This window comes from Nycticebus coucang, chromosome 10, assembly GCF_027406575.1.
Source record: "Nycticebus coucang isolate mNycCou1 chromosome 10, mNycCou1.pri, whole genome shotgun sequence".
Taxonomy (NCBI): Eukaryota; Metazoa; Chordata; class Mammalia; order Primates; family Lorisidae; genus Nycticebus; species Nycticebus coucang.
The window spans coordinates 23,577,764-23,596,906 of NC_069789.1; the positions used below are offsets into that span (position 1 = coordinate 23,577,764).

Below are 19,143 nucleotides of genomic sequence, written 5' to 3' on the forward strand. Positions count from 1 at the left end.
AACTCTCTATTAAGATAACATTTTTCTCCAGATAACTCTAGCATGACTTCATTAAGACTTAATCAGCATGTTCCAATGTCAAGAACATAATTAAAAAGAAAAAATCATTTGCAACTCCCCTTTTTGTTATCTATCATAACAAAACTGAGATGGCTTTCATTAGGAATATAAATTATTTATAAGGATGTGCTACAATCAGAGAAAGTATACATAAAGATAAGGTGTGTTCGTTTGTTCAGAATTTCTGTTAGGCAACCAAAAATCCATTTCCACAAACTTGGTGAAAGTCCCGTTTTTAACATATACATAGTTTACCAAATCTCTGAGAGAGAGAGAGAATTATACTTTAAAGTATAATTCGGAATTAACGAAAGATTACTTAGAACTGAAAAGAAGACCTTTCAAACTGAGATGTTTAATTATACATTGTGAAAACCAGCCTTCAGAATTTTGTTCGTCAACCCTGGTATTTTTTACTCTGATCATCGTTTTATCTTACAAAAGCAAGACTTCTCAGTTTAATTTTTTTGACTATTTATATTAAACAATATTACCAGTTATGTGTTCCCAGATTTCAAAAGCAATACAAATTCCTATTTAGTTCTAGGATATGATTAAAAAGAAAAAATAATTTACAACCCCTTTTACTGTCATAACAAAAATGAGGTGAGTTTCACTAGAAATGCAAATTATTTACAGAAAATAGACCTCGTAAAAAGGGAAGAATTGCTTTAGTGTCTACTACCAACTATTCACATGATAGAAAAATGGACATTGTAAGCTGCTTATTTATATTATTAAGTCAATTTGGATGTGAAATTAAATCATAATTTATTCATATTCTACCTATTTGTTAGCTAATTACATATTCAAATTTTTTTTTTTTTATTAAACCATAGCTGTGTACATTAGTATGATCGTGGGGCACCATACACTTGGTTCATATATCGTTTGACACATTTTCATCACATTAGTTAACATAGCTTTTGTAGCATTTTCTTAGTTATTTTGCTAAGACCTTTACATTCCACATTTACTAGGTTTCACATATACCCTTGTAAGATGCACCGCAGGTGTAATCCCATTAATCCCCCTTCTTCCCCCTCCCTCCCCCCTCCCTCCCCTCCCTTTCCCCTTTCTCCCTATTCTTAGGTTATAACTGGGTAATAGCTTTCATGTGAAGGTCCTACATTAGTTTCATAATAAGAGTGAGTACACTGGGTACTTTTTCTTCCATTCTTGAGACACTTTACTAAGAAGAATATGTTCCAGCTCCATCCATGTAAACATGAAAGAGGTAAAGTCTCCATCTTTCTTTAAGGTACATATTCAAATTTTGCAGAAATAGTCTGATAACTTGATAAACAGAACCTAAGAATATGTTTCTCCACTAGGAGGAGCTAAGTAGGGTAGGAAATAATAAAGTCATGGACCCCGTTAGCTTCTTTCTAGTCAGTGAATACAGCTGTGTTCTCACAGACGTCAAACATTTCAGTAACGTGTGCTGTATCTTTAATGCATGTTCAATGTCACTTTGCTTTCCAGCTCGTATTAACAGTCGGCTTATTAGCTGTTGTCGTATACCTGTATACTGTGGTGGCATTCAATTTTTTCAGAAAATTCTACAATAAAAGTGAAGATGGTGACACACCAGATATGAAGTGTGATGATATGTTAACGGTAAGTTCATGAACTTTGAACTCACATGAATGAAAAAAATGGCTTTTGCTTCTTCAATCTAAGAAATCGTGTAGTTATTCTTCAACAGTGCCAAATAGAAAATAGTCTACACAGTGAAAAAGTTGGATGGCTCTTTAAAGAATCGACAATTTTCATATTTAGTAGAACATGAAGGATCTTTTCTGTTGGTTTTGCACATCTGCTGCCCAGCCTGATAATTAGGGGAATTGCTGCGTAAGCGTAGTTAGAACTAGAAGGAGTCATGTCATCACTTTAGCAGGTCGTTCACATATTCCAGGACAGCAGTTGAAATTATTTCCTGCAGGAAATTTTAAAGACTTCTTTTTATGTTTGCCTTCCTGGCTTTAACTGAAGTTATTAAAGTCCACAAAATAAATCTCTTAATAGTACAACAAGTTTTTGCTTTTATACTGAGCATCTTGACTTACATTTCCTCCTTGGTCTTGATTTTTGAAGTCTACAGATTTAAATCTTTCTTATGGCCTGCCTCTCTGATAGGGGAAAATCAGAAATTACCAACATGAGATCTTAGATCAGGAAGGAAAATATTAGACAAAATATGTGTCGCCGGATAAAAAGAGATGGATCTGCCAATGAGCTCCTTGTGAAAATACCTACGTAATTTGGGCTTGGAGTGTCAATACAAAGGACTGACATATGGTACTAAAATTACTCTAGAAAAAATAAACAACCCAAGAGATTGATAAGAGAGGACTACCAGTATTACAAAGACTAATAATTAAGGGAGTTTCATACTAAAGAATGGTAAATATATGTAACAGAATAGAGTCTAAAAGCATGTGCAAATTAAAATATGTTAAAGGTGGCTTTTGAAATCACGAAATTAAAAAGTAATTCAGTAAGTGGTATTGATCACATTTAGGGGAACTTTTGGGGGGAACAGTAATAAAGGTAGATACCTACCTTGTTCTGTCTTCAAAGTAAACTCTGAATGGACAAAATATTTCAGTGCAAAAAAAAACCAGGAAAAATATAAAGCGCTTAGGAACGAATTTGACTCCTTAAAACAAGAATAGTAATTTTCAAATAGGGAAGGTCTTTCTGAGTATCATGTAAAACCCAGGATCCATGAAAACATAAAAAATACTTTTAAAAAGAACAACCATTGAGCAAAGTCGTAAAGACAAATGATAAAGTGAGAAAAATACATTCAACACCAGTAACAAATGGCCACTTTGATTCATTTACAAAGCTCTTATCACATTAATAAGAAGAAATAAATAAGCCAATAGAAAAGTGAACAAACGACATGACCAGACAGTTCACAGTAAAATAAATTCAGTGGGCTGATTAATAGGGAAAGATGTTCAGCCTCTATCTAATGTAAGAAATGCAATCAAAACAATGAAAACCCACTTTTTACCTATCAGATTCACAAAGTATTAAAGTTTACGGGAAGTATTAAATAACTATAGTTGGTGAGTTGATAGGAAAAGCATCACTTTCATGATTCTCGTCAGGAATTTGAATTAGCACAACAATTTGAGAAAAATTTTGCACTATCTATTCAATTGTTCGATATATCTATATATATTTATTTTAGTAATTTACCTAAAGGTTTACTAACAAATATACCTCTCTTTTTTCAAGGATATTAGCTACTCTCACAAATTAGGAATAATATAAAATTATCAATAAGACCAGGCTCACACCTCTAATCCTTGTACTCTGGGAGGCCAATGCAGGGGGACCCCTGAGCTCAGGAGTTCAAGACCAGCCTGAGCAAGAGTCAGACTTCATCTCTACTAAAAAAAGAAAAAAATTATCTGGGCTTTGTGCCAGGCACCTGTAGTCCCAGCTACTCCGGAGGCTGAGGCAGGAGAATTGCTTGATCCCAAGAGTTTGAGGTTGCTGTGAGCTATGATGCCACAGTGCTCTAGCCGGAACAACAGGTTCAAAAAAGATTCATTAAAAAATTATCAACAGAGTCCTGATTAAATCAATGATGATAAATTCATAACAATTACGCAGCTATTTAAAATGAGAGAAATCTGTATATGCTGATATAGCAAGACATACAAATTTACACTTAATTCGAAAAGAAAAAGCCAAGATCCTGATCAGTATTATGACAGGATCCTAATCATGTAAGATTACACACATACACACAGGAATATCTAACATAGATATGTTATGATGTGTGTGTCGTTGTCTGAGGCATTTATTCCTAAGAAACTGTTAACAGGGCAGCACCTGTGGCTCAAAGGAGTAGAGCGCCGGCCCCATATGCTGGAGGTGGCAGATTCAAACCCGGCCCCAGCCAAAAACTGCAAAAAAAAAAAAAAAAAAAATAAATAAATAAATAAAATAACTCTTCACCAGGATTCCTATGCGGAGGAGAACCACAGATCAGGGGAGAATTTTACCTACTTTTTATTATATATACTTTGCCTCTATCTAAATTTTTTTATCAGATGTATTTATTTATTTTTAAGAGCCTAAAACAGTGTTTTCCCCACCACGTTATAAAAGAGATCTTAATTTAGATCTTCTCAAAATTAGTACAACTATATAGGGGGACGACTTTATGTCAGGGAGGAGGGAACAGAACACTCAGCTGGCTGGGGACTTCACGGGACAGAAGCGGGGATAAGCCTCGATGTTCCATTCTCGGCCCACTGCCTAACTACTCTGACCCTGTTTTTCTTGTGTGTGTAAAAAAGTTTTGCCATATTTAAAAATAATTTCTCTATCGTAAGGGATCATTAACCTAGAACTGGCAATTCTTCCTCTTTTTTTAAAGAAAATATTTGCTCTTCTTATCATTAATTTAGAGATCTTCCAACAAGATTGTCATTGTCTAGGCTGTTGTGATTAGGAATTCTCGTTCTCTTCCTTTTTTAAAGAAGAAAAGAAAAGTCTCAAAAACAATAAATAATAACTCTTAAATAATTTGTAGGTTAAAAACTGGGGAAACAGGCTGGGCACAGGGCTCACACCTGAAATCCTAACTCTCTAGGAGACCAAGGCAGGTAGATCACTCGAACTCAGGAGTTCAAGACCAGCCTGAGCAAGAGCAAGACCCCATCTCTACTAAAAATAGAAAAACTAGCTGGGTATTATGGTGGGCACCAGTAGTCCCAGCTACTTGGGAGGCTGAAGCAAGAGGATTGCTTGAGCCCAAGAGTTTGATATTGGCGTGAGCTACAATGACACTGTGGTCCTCTATCCAGGGCAACAGAGTGAGACTCTGTCTCAACAAAAAAGAAATTGGGGATACATAATAGCTTGTGAACATGAAAATTAATACTCTTTTCCTAGGTCAAGGTTTTTTTGAAGGCCTGGAACAACAGGGATGTTTTAGGGAGGTAATGAAGAAAGAAAAAACAAAAGAATTTTCTAATCCGTAGGCCCATACATAAGTGGACAGCCAAGCAAATGTGTTCTTTGTATGGAAATCATTCATAATTTTCAATATTTCCTGTCATTATTGCCATTCTGAAGACATTTTACATGACTTTGTGATTTCCATGTGCTAGTCACCTATTTGGAAAAGCTAAAAGAATTGAGATGTTCACGGTCATTCATCCATAAATGTAACTCTCCAAATGGAAGAAAATACCATTCCAGTTCTAATTTCATAGTCTTGTAATTTAGATTAGTCATTTATTTATCAAGTACTTATATAGCACCTGCTATAAATGATATTTTGCTGGGTGTTGTCCCAAGCGCATTACAAATATGAACTCATTTAATCCTTAATAATCTCGTGCTTTAGGTAAGTACTGTGCTCATCCCCATTTCACAGAAGAGGAAATTGAGCTACCAGGAGTTCGAGTAACTTGTCATAATTTTCACACTCAGATTAGACTCTATCCCGTACTCTGCCCCAGGCTACCTCACAGGTAGTAATTCCATCCCATTGATGCTTATGCTATTAATTTTGGTAATATTTTTGTGCCAGGCACTTGTTGAGGATAAGACTTGAATAAGCACCGCCCCTGCCTTCAAGGAGTTTACGTATTAAACACCTTTCTAAAAACTCTCTTAAGCTTATTCTGAGATGAACTTCCAAGAAAAGAATAGTCCAGAATTTCCGTAAGTTTGGGGAAACTTGTAAATCAGTATTTCTCTCGCATACAGAACATTTAATGACATTAAACTTCACAAAAATAATTGAACATAATTCCCCAAACACTGCCATTAAAAAGTTACTTTAAATGGCTTGTGGTCAGGGAAATAAAAATAAGTTTAATGAAATGTCATACTGAAGAGCGGAAGGTATTGATATGGACATAGACTAAAATCCTTTAAATAATACTTTAGATTTATGTTATGTCATCATAAGTTGGAGTAACTGAGATGCAAGACTTCCTCTCTGATACTCTTGGTCTCTGATTAATTGTTGGACATACAGCCCATAGGCCCTGCCTGGCGTCCCTTCACTTGCCTGCCTCTTCAGCTCCCCCTGATCAGGGCCACCTGCTCCCTTCTTGTACCCACATCACATCACATCTGTCCTTTTGTTGCTCTTCTTACACAGCAGAGAAAAATTTATAAGGTGGGGTTTTCATTTGTTTGGGTCCTTTTTATTTTTCCTTTGTGTTTTCCTTCTAGCAACCATACAAAAATCGGATTCAACACAACAAGACACTAGTCACTGGTAATCGCTGTCCAGCAGAGTCATTAATTGTGATGCTGTCCTACAGCCTCTTTCTTCTCCTCTTCTCCAACCTACCCATTCCAGGACCAGGGCTGAGGATACCTCAGTGACCCTTCACCTTTTTTTCTCTGTGCCACCCTGAACATTCACCCTGCTTGGAGCCTCTCCACCCTGAAAACAGGGAGGGGAGCACAAGGCCAGGGAAGGCAGCAAGGCCCAGCAGAGCCAGGAGGTACTCACGGCAGGTGTGACGCGTACAGTGACTCCCAGGAAATTCACTTACACCCCAGAAGAAACACCTGAGAAAAAGTCGACTCAGGTCATTTATTCTTAGATGTCATGGTGGTCAGTGAATTGCTGAAGACTAATGGAAAGTAGGGATGATTCAGAGAGTAACTTTTCAATGGCAGTGTTTGAAGAGTGATGTTCAATCAATTATTTTTGTAAAGTTTAGTATTATTAAACATTCTGTGTATGACTGTGGGGACAGCATGCGACCCTAGATCTCCATCATGGGAAGACACCTGAAATATCCCAGTCTATCGGCAGCACGTGGTCAGCACAGCTGGCCTTGTGCAGTTGTAGTCACAGTATACTTAGACGACTGTTAGGACCTCAGTGCTTCCATTGCTTTTGTGTTAATTTTGTTTAGGAAGACAACTGCCTTCACCTGGTTGATTTTGTCCAGTTACACAGGACATAAATACAGAAAACAGATTTGCTTTGCATTCAGTTGAAGAAATGAGGCCTCTTGGTGTTTTGAACTGTGGACTTGCCTCCAGCCTAAACATCTTCAGTTTGAGGGATTTCTGTCCTTACAGCTGAGACTGTGACTAGCTGGGATGTAGGTTTTGTTTCTGTACACATTACTAGACTTATCTACCATCTTGACTGGGGTGACATGGGGTGATGTTCTCCTGCAAGAGAAAACTCTGTTCCAAGACAGCAGCCACGCTGCAGCTCCCAGCACACACACAGGATGCACCGCTGCCCGTCAGTGGAGCCGGACAGGAGTCCATGTGGCTCTGTGCAAGCTCACACCTTCCTGCTTGTCCTTACAAACTCTCACCTTGATTGGCAGCCATGGTACCTACAGTAACCTTAGTCTTTGAGAGTCCAACCCCCTCCTTTTAATTTGCTTTCTACTACCCTGTTTCCCCGAAAATAAGACAGTGTCTTATTTTAAGGCGTGCTCCCAAAGATGCACTAGGTCTTATTTTCAGGGGACGTCTTATCTTTCCTGTAAGTAGGTCTTATTTTCGGAGGATGTGTTATTTTCGGGGAAACAGGGTAGTACTTGTGCAAAGGCTTCCTTAAAAGGCCAACAAAATGTAAAGTGTAACTGATCACCTACAGCAGTGCTCTTTCAAAGTGGAGGCTTATGAAAACCAGCCAGGAACCAAGAAAAAGTATGGAATAGGGAACAGAAAGATGTATACTTCCTTGAGTTCTCAAAAGACAATCCCTTCTGAACGACAGTCTCTTTAGCATTTACTTTTCACAGGGGAAAGTCTGAATTCTCTCTTGAGACGAGTTTTCCTCATTCATTTCATATTTTGTCGGCTTCCTCCTGGATTCCCACTGCCTTTGTTGTTTCAGGCTGTTTGCCTGGAACAGAGCAAACAAACCTCTTTAGTTTCCCTACGTAGGCAGTTCACCCACCTGTTTGTCATAATTTACAGCAGGGGGCGCTGGAGCTGCAGTTTTATGGACTCCATAATTCACACAGAAGTTTTTGTTTTTTGTTTTTTTCCTCCCAGGATTATGGCGTTTTCAGCCTGAGAATCTAATTAAACCAGCAGTATCCTGCTAGAATTTGAACCTCCTCTACAAGAATGTGGGAGGAGAAAGTGAAAAATGATCTGAAGTCCAGAGTAAAAAGATGACGGTAGTTAGATAGCCAGGGAGACTGACTTATCTAAGAATGTTCCTCCAAAGGAAAAGTGGGCTCACCAGGGCAGCTCTTTACAAATCCACAGGGCTGAGACCCACGCTCCTCCTGAACCAGAGGCTGCAGGGGAGATATCAAGACCTTGCATTTTGCAGGAAAGCTTTTTGGAGGCTATAGACAGAAAGTACTCTCTTAGAGAAGTAAACCTGGTTAGGCAATTAGGGGATTGCTTCCCCTTAATTGTTCTCACTTATTTTACTCTCCCTTCCCAACAAATAATGTGTCTCTCTTTTTTCACCAAGATAAAGGTTTCATATACATCCTCACCCATCTACCAGAAACTGGTCTCAGTGTCCTCAAGGCAACATCATAATGATCAGCCCCAAAACTAATCCATGAAAGAGATGAATGAAGGGAGAAGCTGTAGGATATAAAATCTTAATAATTAACTGCCTAGTCTCAATGTTTTACTTGGATTCTCTGAATGAAGTATATCTGTTTTCCTGGCTGAATTATTCCTTTCCGTCTCCAACTCTTATTATCAGATACAAGCTGATTCTATCAGATGTACACTGATTCTGTGCAAAGGGAGGTAGATGAAAGGATTTGCATTTGCAGCAGGATAATTGGGTAGCTGAAAGCCCAGCAGCTGTGTGAATAGGTGTGCCCTGGCAGCCCCTGGTCCTCCACCACAGCCACCAGTGTGCAGTGACTGGGGCTGACCAGGTAACAAAGCAGGAAACTGGGAAAATCAGTGTCAAATCCCACAGGTGAACTGAGCATTTTATTCTTTTTAGATTTGGGTAATTTATTAAACCTAAATAATCAAATGCACAAGACTCTACTTATATTTTCAGCAGGGCCGTAAGTCTGCTATTGAACTCTGCGAGAAGTATTTCCCTTCAGAAAAAATGCTTGTAGAGGCTGGACACAGTGGCTCATGCCTAAAATCCTAGCCCTTTAAGAGGCTGAGGCAGGAGCATTGCAGAGGCCAGAAGTTTAACAACAGCTTGGTCAATATAGCAAGACTCTCACCTCCACAAAAAAGTTTTATATCAACAGGGTGCAGTCACTTGAACTTATAGTCCCAGCTACTTGGGAGGCTAAGGCAGGAAGATGGATTGAGCCCGGGAGTTTGAGGTTCCAGTGAGCACGATTGTGCCTCTGCACTCCAACCTGGGCAACAGAATGAGACCTTGGCTCAAAAGAAAAAAAATTTATATTTGCAAGATAGGGACATTGCCAAGAAAGACTGGTTAAATGGCTGACAAGAGAACTAAAAAGAAGACATTGTCTTTGGTAATTTAGCCTTATTGCATGTTTTTATCTTCAACTTTACGTATTTAACTCAAAGTGAATCATTTCTTTTGGAACAGACTCACATTGATAGGTATTATATACATCTGATGTATGATTCTCAGTGCCAGCTTATTAAGAATTGAAGCAACAAGTTGACACAAGTCAACACAGTCTCTTTGCTGGAGAAAAAACTCTGTATGGGAAGCCAGATTATAAAACAAAGTCAGTTAGCAGGAAACAGCAAGAGAAATTAGGTGAATGACCTTAGTCCCTCAGACAGTCAGGGCCGGAGAGCGAGGACCTTCCAGAATCTGGACCGGGCACTGTGTGATCACTTGTGCTCACTGTGGGTATTGGTACGGCGACCAAGGGACCAGAGCTGGACATGGAGAGGTACCAGGCATAGTGTCCAAATTAAGTTCCCAGAGGAATTCTCAGAGATTTCACACACAAAGCTACTTAAGGTGAAGCTTCACTGGGGTGATAGGAATCATGATGTGATTACCTTATTATCCCAGATGCTTTGGAGCCAAGATACTAGCAAGGGACTTTTTTTTTTGTCCAGATTGAGACAGAGGTGCCAAACAGAGTAGGCAGGATGCAGTTTTGTTTAAAACACAGTAGCAAGTGGGAACCAACTGTTTGCATGACAATTACAAATACTGGAGCCAAAGGAGGCCCCACAAAATGCAAACATTCTCATCACTTCCAGAGAGAGGAGCAGGTTTGTTAAGTATAAAAATGGGCCAAGTCTGTTGGGGTTCACTCTGGGCCCTGACCTGAGTTGGGGATCAACATGGGAGGGGACGCTGAGGGGAGATTTAGGAGAGTCTACACCAACTTAACTATGAAGTCTGGAAGCCTGGAGAGAGGTGTACATTGACTCACATGTCACGTGGCAGATTGCGACAGCGCCGCGACTCTGACTCCTCAGAAACCTTTCCTGATCTCTAACACAAAGCGTACATGCAAAATGCAAAGGTACCAAAATAGGATTGAAAGAATCCCCAGCCCCCAGGAAGATTGGGTGATGGGGAACATAGGGTAGTGAGTTGACAACGATGGCTGATAATGTATTTAGACAGGGGGAGGAGAAAACAAGTTTCGTCTCTGCAAGGCAGGCAAAACAGCTTCTCTATTTAACTGCTGCTCCAAGGGTTCAGCCCCACTACCTGCTGATTCTCAGGGCAGGCATGGTCCTAAGGACTTTGCCCTGTCTGGGGCGCCTCTGGGCTCCTTCCATCTTCCTTGGTCTTGATGAGCCCCCAGCGATGGTGTGTCTGAGCGCTTTGCCCTGGATTTAGGCGAGGCACCCCACAGAGAGATTGGTCCATCCGCCTGCCACACACGTCCCTCCAAGAAGTGGTACCATCTTCTTTTCCAGTGTTATATGTTCCACATGTACGTTGGGGTGCGTGCTGGAGGGGGCATCGGGGATGAGATTGAAGACCCAGCAGGAGACGAGTATGAGATCTACCGCATCATCTTTGACATCACTTTCTTCTTCTTCGTGATTGTCATTCTGTTGGCCATAATACAAGGTAAGCATCATCCTCACGCATGCTCATAAGCATCTGGCATTTGAGGGACATATTGTTGAAGCTAATATTCAAGGGACGCTAAGTATGTCAGTGGTATTCTGGGAAAGCCGAATGGAACTTTTCCCCTTCAGTATTTCTTCATTGTGAAATCTGTGGTGAGAGATGCAAAGCAGGCTGGGAGCCCCGTGTGGGGGGAGATGGGTATGGGTTTTCTTTTGTCTTCTTTCAAATAACACAATGGAAAGAGCGCCTTCCGTAGTCTGAATCACAGCCCTTGGATTCAGACTCCTGTTCCTGAGGCTTTATGGGTTTGGGTGGGTGAGTTTGGTTGGGTGAGCCATTTCCCCTCAGCGAGTCCATCAGATGGGAATCCTTTGAATCTCTAAGCCCTATGGTTGGTAAGAGGTTTTAAAAAATTATGTTCATTCAGGTACTTTAATGTAGTACCTGATGCATAACCAATTTCTGTAAATAATCATAGAGCTGTTATCATCGTTGAGCACCTACTGTGTGCCAAGAGCATGCATTGATTACCCCTTCACTAACCTTGTGAGAATGGTGCTATTGTGCACATTTACACACGAAATAATTAACTCAGCCACAGGAAACCTAAGTAATTTCACCAAAGTGCACAGCTACACAGTGCTGGGGCGGAAATCCGCCCACAGCCGGGCAGCCTGGATCCAGAGCACTCCGTGCTGTGCTAACCTGCTGTTAACCCTTTTACTTTAGGGCAACCTGCAGTGTGGTGGTTTCCTCGCTCAGAAAAATCACTTATGTTATCTCTTTCTGCTTAACGCATTGATTCTGCCTTGAATTAAATGTCTATAAATGTGGCAATATTCTCTAAGTTTCAGGGGCCTAGAATGATACTATTTTTTAGTAAAGTGCACGGACAAGCTTAAGGGACTCCTAATCCTTCTGTGGTGTCTTACTGAGTATAACCGTGGGGTGCTTTAAGAGAGGGCACAGCTGGAAAGCCCGTGGAGGAAGGTGGCAGCCCCCACGGCCCCGAGAAGGAGCCGAGGCCAAACCACTTAGGCAGTTTCTGATTGCATTGAATCATGAAATGACAGGAAGTTTCCTGGGGAGGAACTTGTGAAAACATTGCTTTGAGGGAAATTTCTCACACTTTAGATCAGTGGTTCTCAACCTTCCTAAGCCGTGAGCCTTTAATACAGTTCCTGTGGGTCGCGACCCCCAGGTTGAGAACCACTGCTTTAGATGGTCATCTTTTATTTTCAAAAGGGTCCCTGAAAATCTTAGGAGTAGCGTTTTTTGTACTTTACCACTGTGAATCTCAACTGCTCTTTTGCCGAAGAAAAAGCATGCTATCTGTATGTGCCTGGTTAGCAAAAGGGCTTTCTTGCTCTGTCATTTGATTTCAAGATACTCATTAGCGAGTGTCCTGGTCACTGTGTGAGAGAGACGGCCTCCCTCGTAGGGGCAGCAGTGAGCACTCACCGTCTCACCATGTTCTGAGCATTTACTTCCCAAGGTAGTTGTATATTTTCCCTTCCCTCAGAAGGCTTGGCCAAGGAGCTATGAATTTAATTCTCATTCCCTGGTTGATGAATGTCTTTATTCAACATTAGGTCTAATTATTGATGCTTTTGGAGAACTAAGAGACCAACAGGAACAGGTCAAAGAAGACATGGAGGTAAGCCTGTCCGCCTGTCACTCAGCTTCCTCACTGTTGTGGACACTTGTTTTCCAAACGCGTGAACATGGAAGAAAGAGGGGAAAGGACAGAATGCGTGGTTCCCTGGCCTGCTTTCTCTGTTCAAGCAGTCCACACAACTGGGCAGTAAGTGTGCTGGGCTAGAAGTGCAGTGAAGTCCAAGTCCACACCAACCACAGCAGGGCCCCATCCTGCCCCTCAGGGAGCAGGAGGGCCATTCACAGAAACTGAACAATTGTGCAGGAGCGGGTCAATGATTGCAAGGTAGGGTAGTCAGCCCTTCATGACAGTAAACCCTGCGCGCTGGGTCTCCAGGGCTGGTCTCGATCCCGCTCCTGGACAATCACTGAACTTCCCTAGCAGAAGGGATAGCCAGGCTAAGACCTGAAGACTGTAGAAATGTGGTTGCGATAGGGTCAGAGTGGAACAGGGTAGGCAACCCCCACCTGTCCCCTGCACCCCACACTGGGCCTGCCTCCAGGGCTACCATTAACCTTGGGTTCCAGGCGAAAGTCGCCACCCAAAATGGCACACCAAGACTCTGATTTTGGACAATTCGATAGGCAGGCTTTTTTCTTGGAAGCATAAGTGGTTCAAGATACAGCATTACATTCTAGTGAGGAGGCTGGAGAGGAAGGCCAAAGAATAAAGGGCCTAATCACTCATTTGAGGAATTTGCAGTTTCAGGTATGAGCTGTGGGAAACAAGAAAAAGGCTGGAAGTAGGGCAGCAAGGTGATCGGATTTGCATTTTTAAAAGAGAGCTAAGGTTTAAAACACAGGGACTACTCTAGCGACTGGCAGAACTGGGGCAGAGTAAGCCATCAGCACTTCCCCACAGAGATTATGAGACCTTTCCTAAATGTCTGAGGGTGCAGGAACGAGATGGATTCACTCGGGATTTGGGATGTGCAGTGAGAACTTGGTGATGGGACAGATGCAGAAGATGAAGAGGATGGAGCAAGCTTGGGGAAACCGGGGTTTCAGCCACGAACCCCCAGAAGGATGGCAGCACAGCTAGCTGACTCGGGGAACCCAGAGGAAGAGCAGGTTTGTGGACAAAGCTGATGAGCGTGGTTCAAACCTGGTCAGTGTAAGAGACGCCATCGACGGAGTGGTGTAAGGACCCGATTGTTCTCCCAAATGGCTGAGTTTGGCCTGTCTGCTTTCAGCAGCTGTTCATCAATAAGTCAGGAAGAATTTTGTAAATTACCTTAATCATCTGGACTGCAGTCCCTGGAATCCAGACATAAACATGCCTCCCTTGGTGTTAAACAGCTTCCCATCGGCAGGGAAAGATGAGCGTCTGAGCCATGCGAGGACAATAATTGTTTAATTCATTCGCGTTTACACACATGGAATTCTAATAATGAAACAGGCTCAGCTTCTCCTCGGGTTTTCTGGAATAGGCCGGCAGATGGCAGAACTAAGCAGGTCACTCTGTACAGGCTGCAGGGAGAGAGAGCTATGGTGGGGGGGTGCAGAGAGGAGGCACCAGTCTCCTAGAGTTGGAAGTTACTCCCAGTGCACATCCGCTGGCTAATTCTGTAGCTAGCACAGTGCCTGGACAGTGCAGTCCTTCCCTGCATCACTGATGGAACACCTCAGAGCTTGGGATTTGATTTTTCACTACCCTAAAGAAAGTATTCTGTACCTTTCCCCCCTTGGTCATGTGGGTGCTGAGTTTGCAGTTTAGTTGAGGACATAGTTGATCAGGTAACCTGAGGCCATGTAACAGCCAGAGTGACCATGACGCTGGGATGTTTCACCTAAGCTGGAGAAAATAAGGAAAAGACCTGGCCTTTCGGGCATTGCCAACCTGTACTTGCTCGGTACCTGTTGCTTCTTGCTGCTGGTACCTGCATCATTCCAGGGGTCCTCAAACATTTTAAACAGGGGGCCAATTCACTGTCCCTCAGACCAATGGAGAGCCGGACTATAGTTTAAAAAAAAAAAAAAAACTACCGAGGGTGGCGGGTTCAAACCCGGCCCCCGCCAAACTGCAACCAAAAAATAGCCGGGCGTTGTGGCGGGCGCCTGTAGTCCCAGCTACTCGGGAGGCTGAGGCAAGAGAATCGCTTAAGCCCAGGAGTTGGAGGCTGCTGTGAGCTGTGTGAGGCCACGGCACTCTACAGAGGGCCATAAAGTGAGACTCTATCTCTACAAAAAAAAAAAAAAGTCAATATAATGGGCGGCGCCTGTGGCTTAAGGAGTAGGGTGCCAGTCCTATATGCCGGAGGTGGCGGGTTCAAACCCAGCCCCGGCCAAAAACCACAAATAAATAAATAAATAAATAAATAAAAAACATAAAAAAAAAAAAAAAAAAAAAAAACTATGAACAAATTCCTAAGCACACTGCACATATCTTATTTTGAAGTAAAGAAACAAAACGGGAACAAATACAATCATACCGCCTCGTGTGGCCCGTGGGCCGCAGTTTGAGGACCCCTGAACCAACCACAAAATATCATTTGGCCAACAGTAAAATTTCTATTCGTGGACTTGGCGTGGCCTCCACGTGCTGAGCCTCCACACCCGGACACTGATGTCACACAGCCACCTGACACAGCAAGTGACATTGCTTTCTACACGCCCTGACATTTTCCTCTTTCTTTGTCTTCCAGACCAAATGCTTCATCTGTGGAATAGGCAATGATTACTTCGACACAGTGCCACACGGCTTTGAAACCCACACCTTACAGGAGCACAACTTGGCCAATTATCTGTGAGTGCACCTGTCCTGGGCTTCCCACCCCTCCCCAGAGCCCTGGTGTCCCCATACGGCAAGCTGGAGAAACAGGAGAGAGAGCTGCTTCTTGTTCTTCATAGTTGCTGCAGATTCTTTGAAAGAAAGTCACTCTCTTTTGCTCTGGAGTGGGCTTCCTTCAGAAGTTAAGTTGCTGTTCTTCAGGTGAATGCCATTTCTTTTTTTTGGGACCGAGTCTTACTCTGGCACCCTGGGCAGAGTACTGTGGCATCACAGCATCAGAGCTCACAGCAACCTTAAACTCCTGACAATCTTCCTGCCTTAGCCTCCCAGTCCCTGGGACTACAGGCTCTCGCCACAAGACCTGTCTTGATTTTCTATTTTTAGTAGAGAAAGGGTCTCACTCTTGCTCAGGCTGGTCTCTAACTCCTGAGTTCAAGCAGTCCACCACCTCAGGCTTCCAAAATGCTAGATTACAGGTGTGAGCCACCTTGTTCAGCATAGACGCCACTTTCTAAAACTTGACATTTCTAAAACTTAAAATACAAAGGTGGGCAGGGTGCAGCAGAGGCCCTTACGGGTAGGGGCCCATGTTGCTCCTTTCAAACAGAAGTCCTCTGGCTGTTTCAGAGATTGGCTGGTGAATCTGCATTTTTCTCTTTTGAGGACTTACAGATCTCTCCAGGCAATATTGTTAACCCAGTTAAAGGCTACTTTCCTTAATATGGAGAAATCTGGCCATTACTTGGGAGGAGCCGAAAGTATAATTTGGTAAAGGGTTATTCTTACTCCTTTTCTAATCTAATTTTAATACCAAACAGACGAGGTACAAAGAAGCAGCATGGGGGAAAAAAAATGCTTTCACTATGTTCAGTTGAACTTCCTCAGTAAATTAGAACTTGTTATTAAGCTAGTTGTCAATTAAAATCCATCAGTATTGATTCAATCCTGACAAAAATGTGTATATTGCTAACTTGAAGCTCAAGTGCCTCTAGGGTAAAATTGTGCATCAGATCAGCAAAGCCAAGTCAAAAAAATCTTTACCTCCTTCTGGTACCCTGTAATTAATTTTCCAGAAAATGTTTATGTGGAGGTTTCTCTGTATCTACCATAATTGAATGCAACACACACTGTATAAAAAGATGCCCTATTTACACTGATAGTGTCACGCACTGCGTTTCTGATCGGTCTCTCTGTATCTGTAGGTTTTTTCTGATGTATCTCATAAACAAAGATGAAACAGAACACACAGGACAGGTAGGTAAACAGTGTCTAAGTTGCATCCTTTTAATGAAATAGTAGAGAAGGCCTGAACGCTGGGACAGAGTGTGTGTATTAAACAGTCAGGGGTGGAATTATTTTCAGATATTAGTTGTGATATATTGATAAAAAAAAAATGCCTGTCATCTTGGATAAGGGTGAAAAAGATTGGCTTTGTTAAAAAAAGTAAAATTTCTAATTTCACATAAAACAAGCTTTTTTTAGCTGAAAATGCTGAGTTTGGGTTTTGAAATCTCTGTTACAAGAAAACTGAGTGGTCTTAATTATTGTTAATGTCCTTGATTGCTTAATCAGATAACAGGTGATCTCACATGAACTTCAAGGCAGAGTATTGGGTTGATATGAACTGCACGTTAAATATCTAAGGTTTTTAAGCTATTTGAAATTTTTCTTCCACAAGTGTTCCCATTAATATAGTTTGAATTAGAAGTATGCAATGATTATTAATAATAATAGTTTAAGAAAATCCTCAACAAACCTATATCATAAATATACTTTTGATCATTATTATATTATGGTCAGAATGAGGACTGATTATTTATTACTAGAAGTAAATAAGGTCCTACAATAAGGGACTGTCTAAATGAGTCAGGACTTCTCAAAGTACGTGTGCTCTACGGAACAACAAAGTTGAATTTTTACCCTGCATTTTGAGTTAGCGCACAAACTTAGGGGAAATGTTAACACATCTCCTTTACTTTTCCAGGAATCTTATGTCTGGAAGATGTATCAAGAAAGGTGCTGGGAATTCTTCCCAGCAGGGGATTGTTTCCGGAAACAGTATGAAGACCAGCTAAATTAAACTCCGATCCTGATCACCACTAAAAACCTCTCCTCTCTATCTCATTGTGCCCCTCTCTCAGCCTCTCTGCTCTCTTGGAAACATCTCACTGATTTTGTGAATTGCCAGCACCGTGTGCTCTATAGGAGCGTCATGGCTCTGTGTCTGAAGACCTGACCGAGTTTTCCCCCCACCGTGTGTATTTTCATTGAGACTAAAGACTGCAAAATAATCTAAATTCCTACACAGACAATATAGGAACTCTGGAAAGAAAACCATTTTGGACACTTTCTATCATATCACGCACTGACAGATTTTCCTTCTGAGACTCTTGTCTCACTGAGCTACAAAACCTTCACCAGAGAAGGTGGTAGCCACACTCACCCGGCCTCTTTTATTTCGCCATCCTGGAAGGGAGCTGTCTAAAGGTCGTCAAGCACTGTAGCACTTAACAGATTGCCGTGGACACCAGTTGCGAAGGGAAATAGTGCCTTACTATATGTGGGTTGAGCTATGCAGAAGAAATGTGCATGAAGAAACATCTTTATTTTCTTTATATCAACCTTTCTTTTCTTAGTTAGATTAATTTTGTGAGTTTTATTTATTTTTTTTTCTGTATTCTTTTCTTTGGTGGGGGAGGGTAAGAAAAGCAATTTGCACCTTTTTAAAAAGATGGTGGTGTGACTCAGGATGAAAGGAGGCTCTTCTCATTCAGCTAAATTCACCTTTGCCCTCCCCATGTGCTCCTGCTGTTATTTTGGTAATGCTCTGATGCAACGTTGCAACTCTATGAAATCTTTGTATGAAAACAAAAAGACTGCAAAAAATACACTTTCAAAAGAAATCGTTCATTGCATGTTTATTATGCAAGTTTAAATGAACACAGAAAACCTTCAGAAGCAAGTTGATCAACGTGAGAGAACTGTCATGATAATTCTATCCATAGTAATAAAGTGTCGTGGGCTTACTTGTGTATCTGGAGCCAGTGTCATCCACCAACAATGTGATACATTATGAACTTGACAGTAGTTTGGAGTTTTTCTCTTCCTTTGAGCCACCTTGTGATCAGTTGTTGATTAAGGACTTCTTGGCAGGCCATTTTTTTAATCTCAACGCTGAAGCAATATCCATTCAGGGATTTCATCAGTTGCATCATGAAACACGATGATCATATAAATCACTCCATTTTTTTTTTCCATTTTGAGTCCTTTTAAATGTAATGCCAATCTTTACAATTAAAAAGACAGATTCAGAATGGAAGCCAGATCATTTTGCAAACATTGGAGCTCTTTTATTACAAGTCTGCTTGTTAATTTTAGAACTGTAAAACTGCTCTGATTAAACTATTTAACTAACTTTCTCATCCTCTTCTTTCTCTATTTAACTTACACTACATAAGTGGGACGCATTGTAACACCTGGAGCTTTTAACCTGAGGTGGGTATAGTACAGTCCCAAACACTTCCCTGAGACCTTCTTCACTGCTCCATTCCATGTAGCTTAAGAAGTTTGCTGTATTCCTGATTGTGGATCCCCAGAGTCCCCAGGCACCTGGCTCACCCCATCATTTCCCTATTATCAGGGTCATCCCTCTAGTGACAGAAAAAAAAAAAAAATCACTGTCTCCCAGATTGTTTAA

General features: G+C 41.4%; 1 protein-coding gene across 3 annotated transcripts in view; it reads left to right on the forward strand.

Annotated features, from left to right (window-relative positions):
- RYR2 (ryanodine receptor 2) overlaps positions 1-18,861 on the forward strand; it is an 830,565-nt gene extending 811,704 nt beyond the window's left edge. For all 3 annotated transcript variants that reach the window (XM_053605591.1, XM_053605592.1, XM_053605593.1), the window contains 6 exons: positions 1,546-1,680; positions 10,900-11,056; positions 12,652-12,716; positions 15,361-15,461; positions 16,649-16,700; positions 17,431-18,861. In XM_053605591.1, the coding sequence (XP_053461566.1) occupies positions 1,546-1,680; positions 10,900-11,056; positions 12,652-12,716; positions 15,361-15,461; positions 16,649-16,700; positions 17,431-17,526 (606 nt within the window). In that variant the 3' untranslated portion in view covers positions 17,527-18,861. The remainder of the gene's footprint in view (positions 1-1,545; positions 1,681-10,899; positions 11,057-12,651; positions 12,717-15,360; positions 15,462-16,648; positions 16,701-17,430) is intronic.
- Positions 18,862-19,143: the final 282 nt, after the last annotated feature.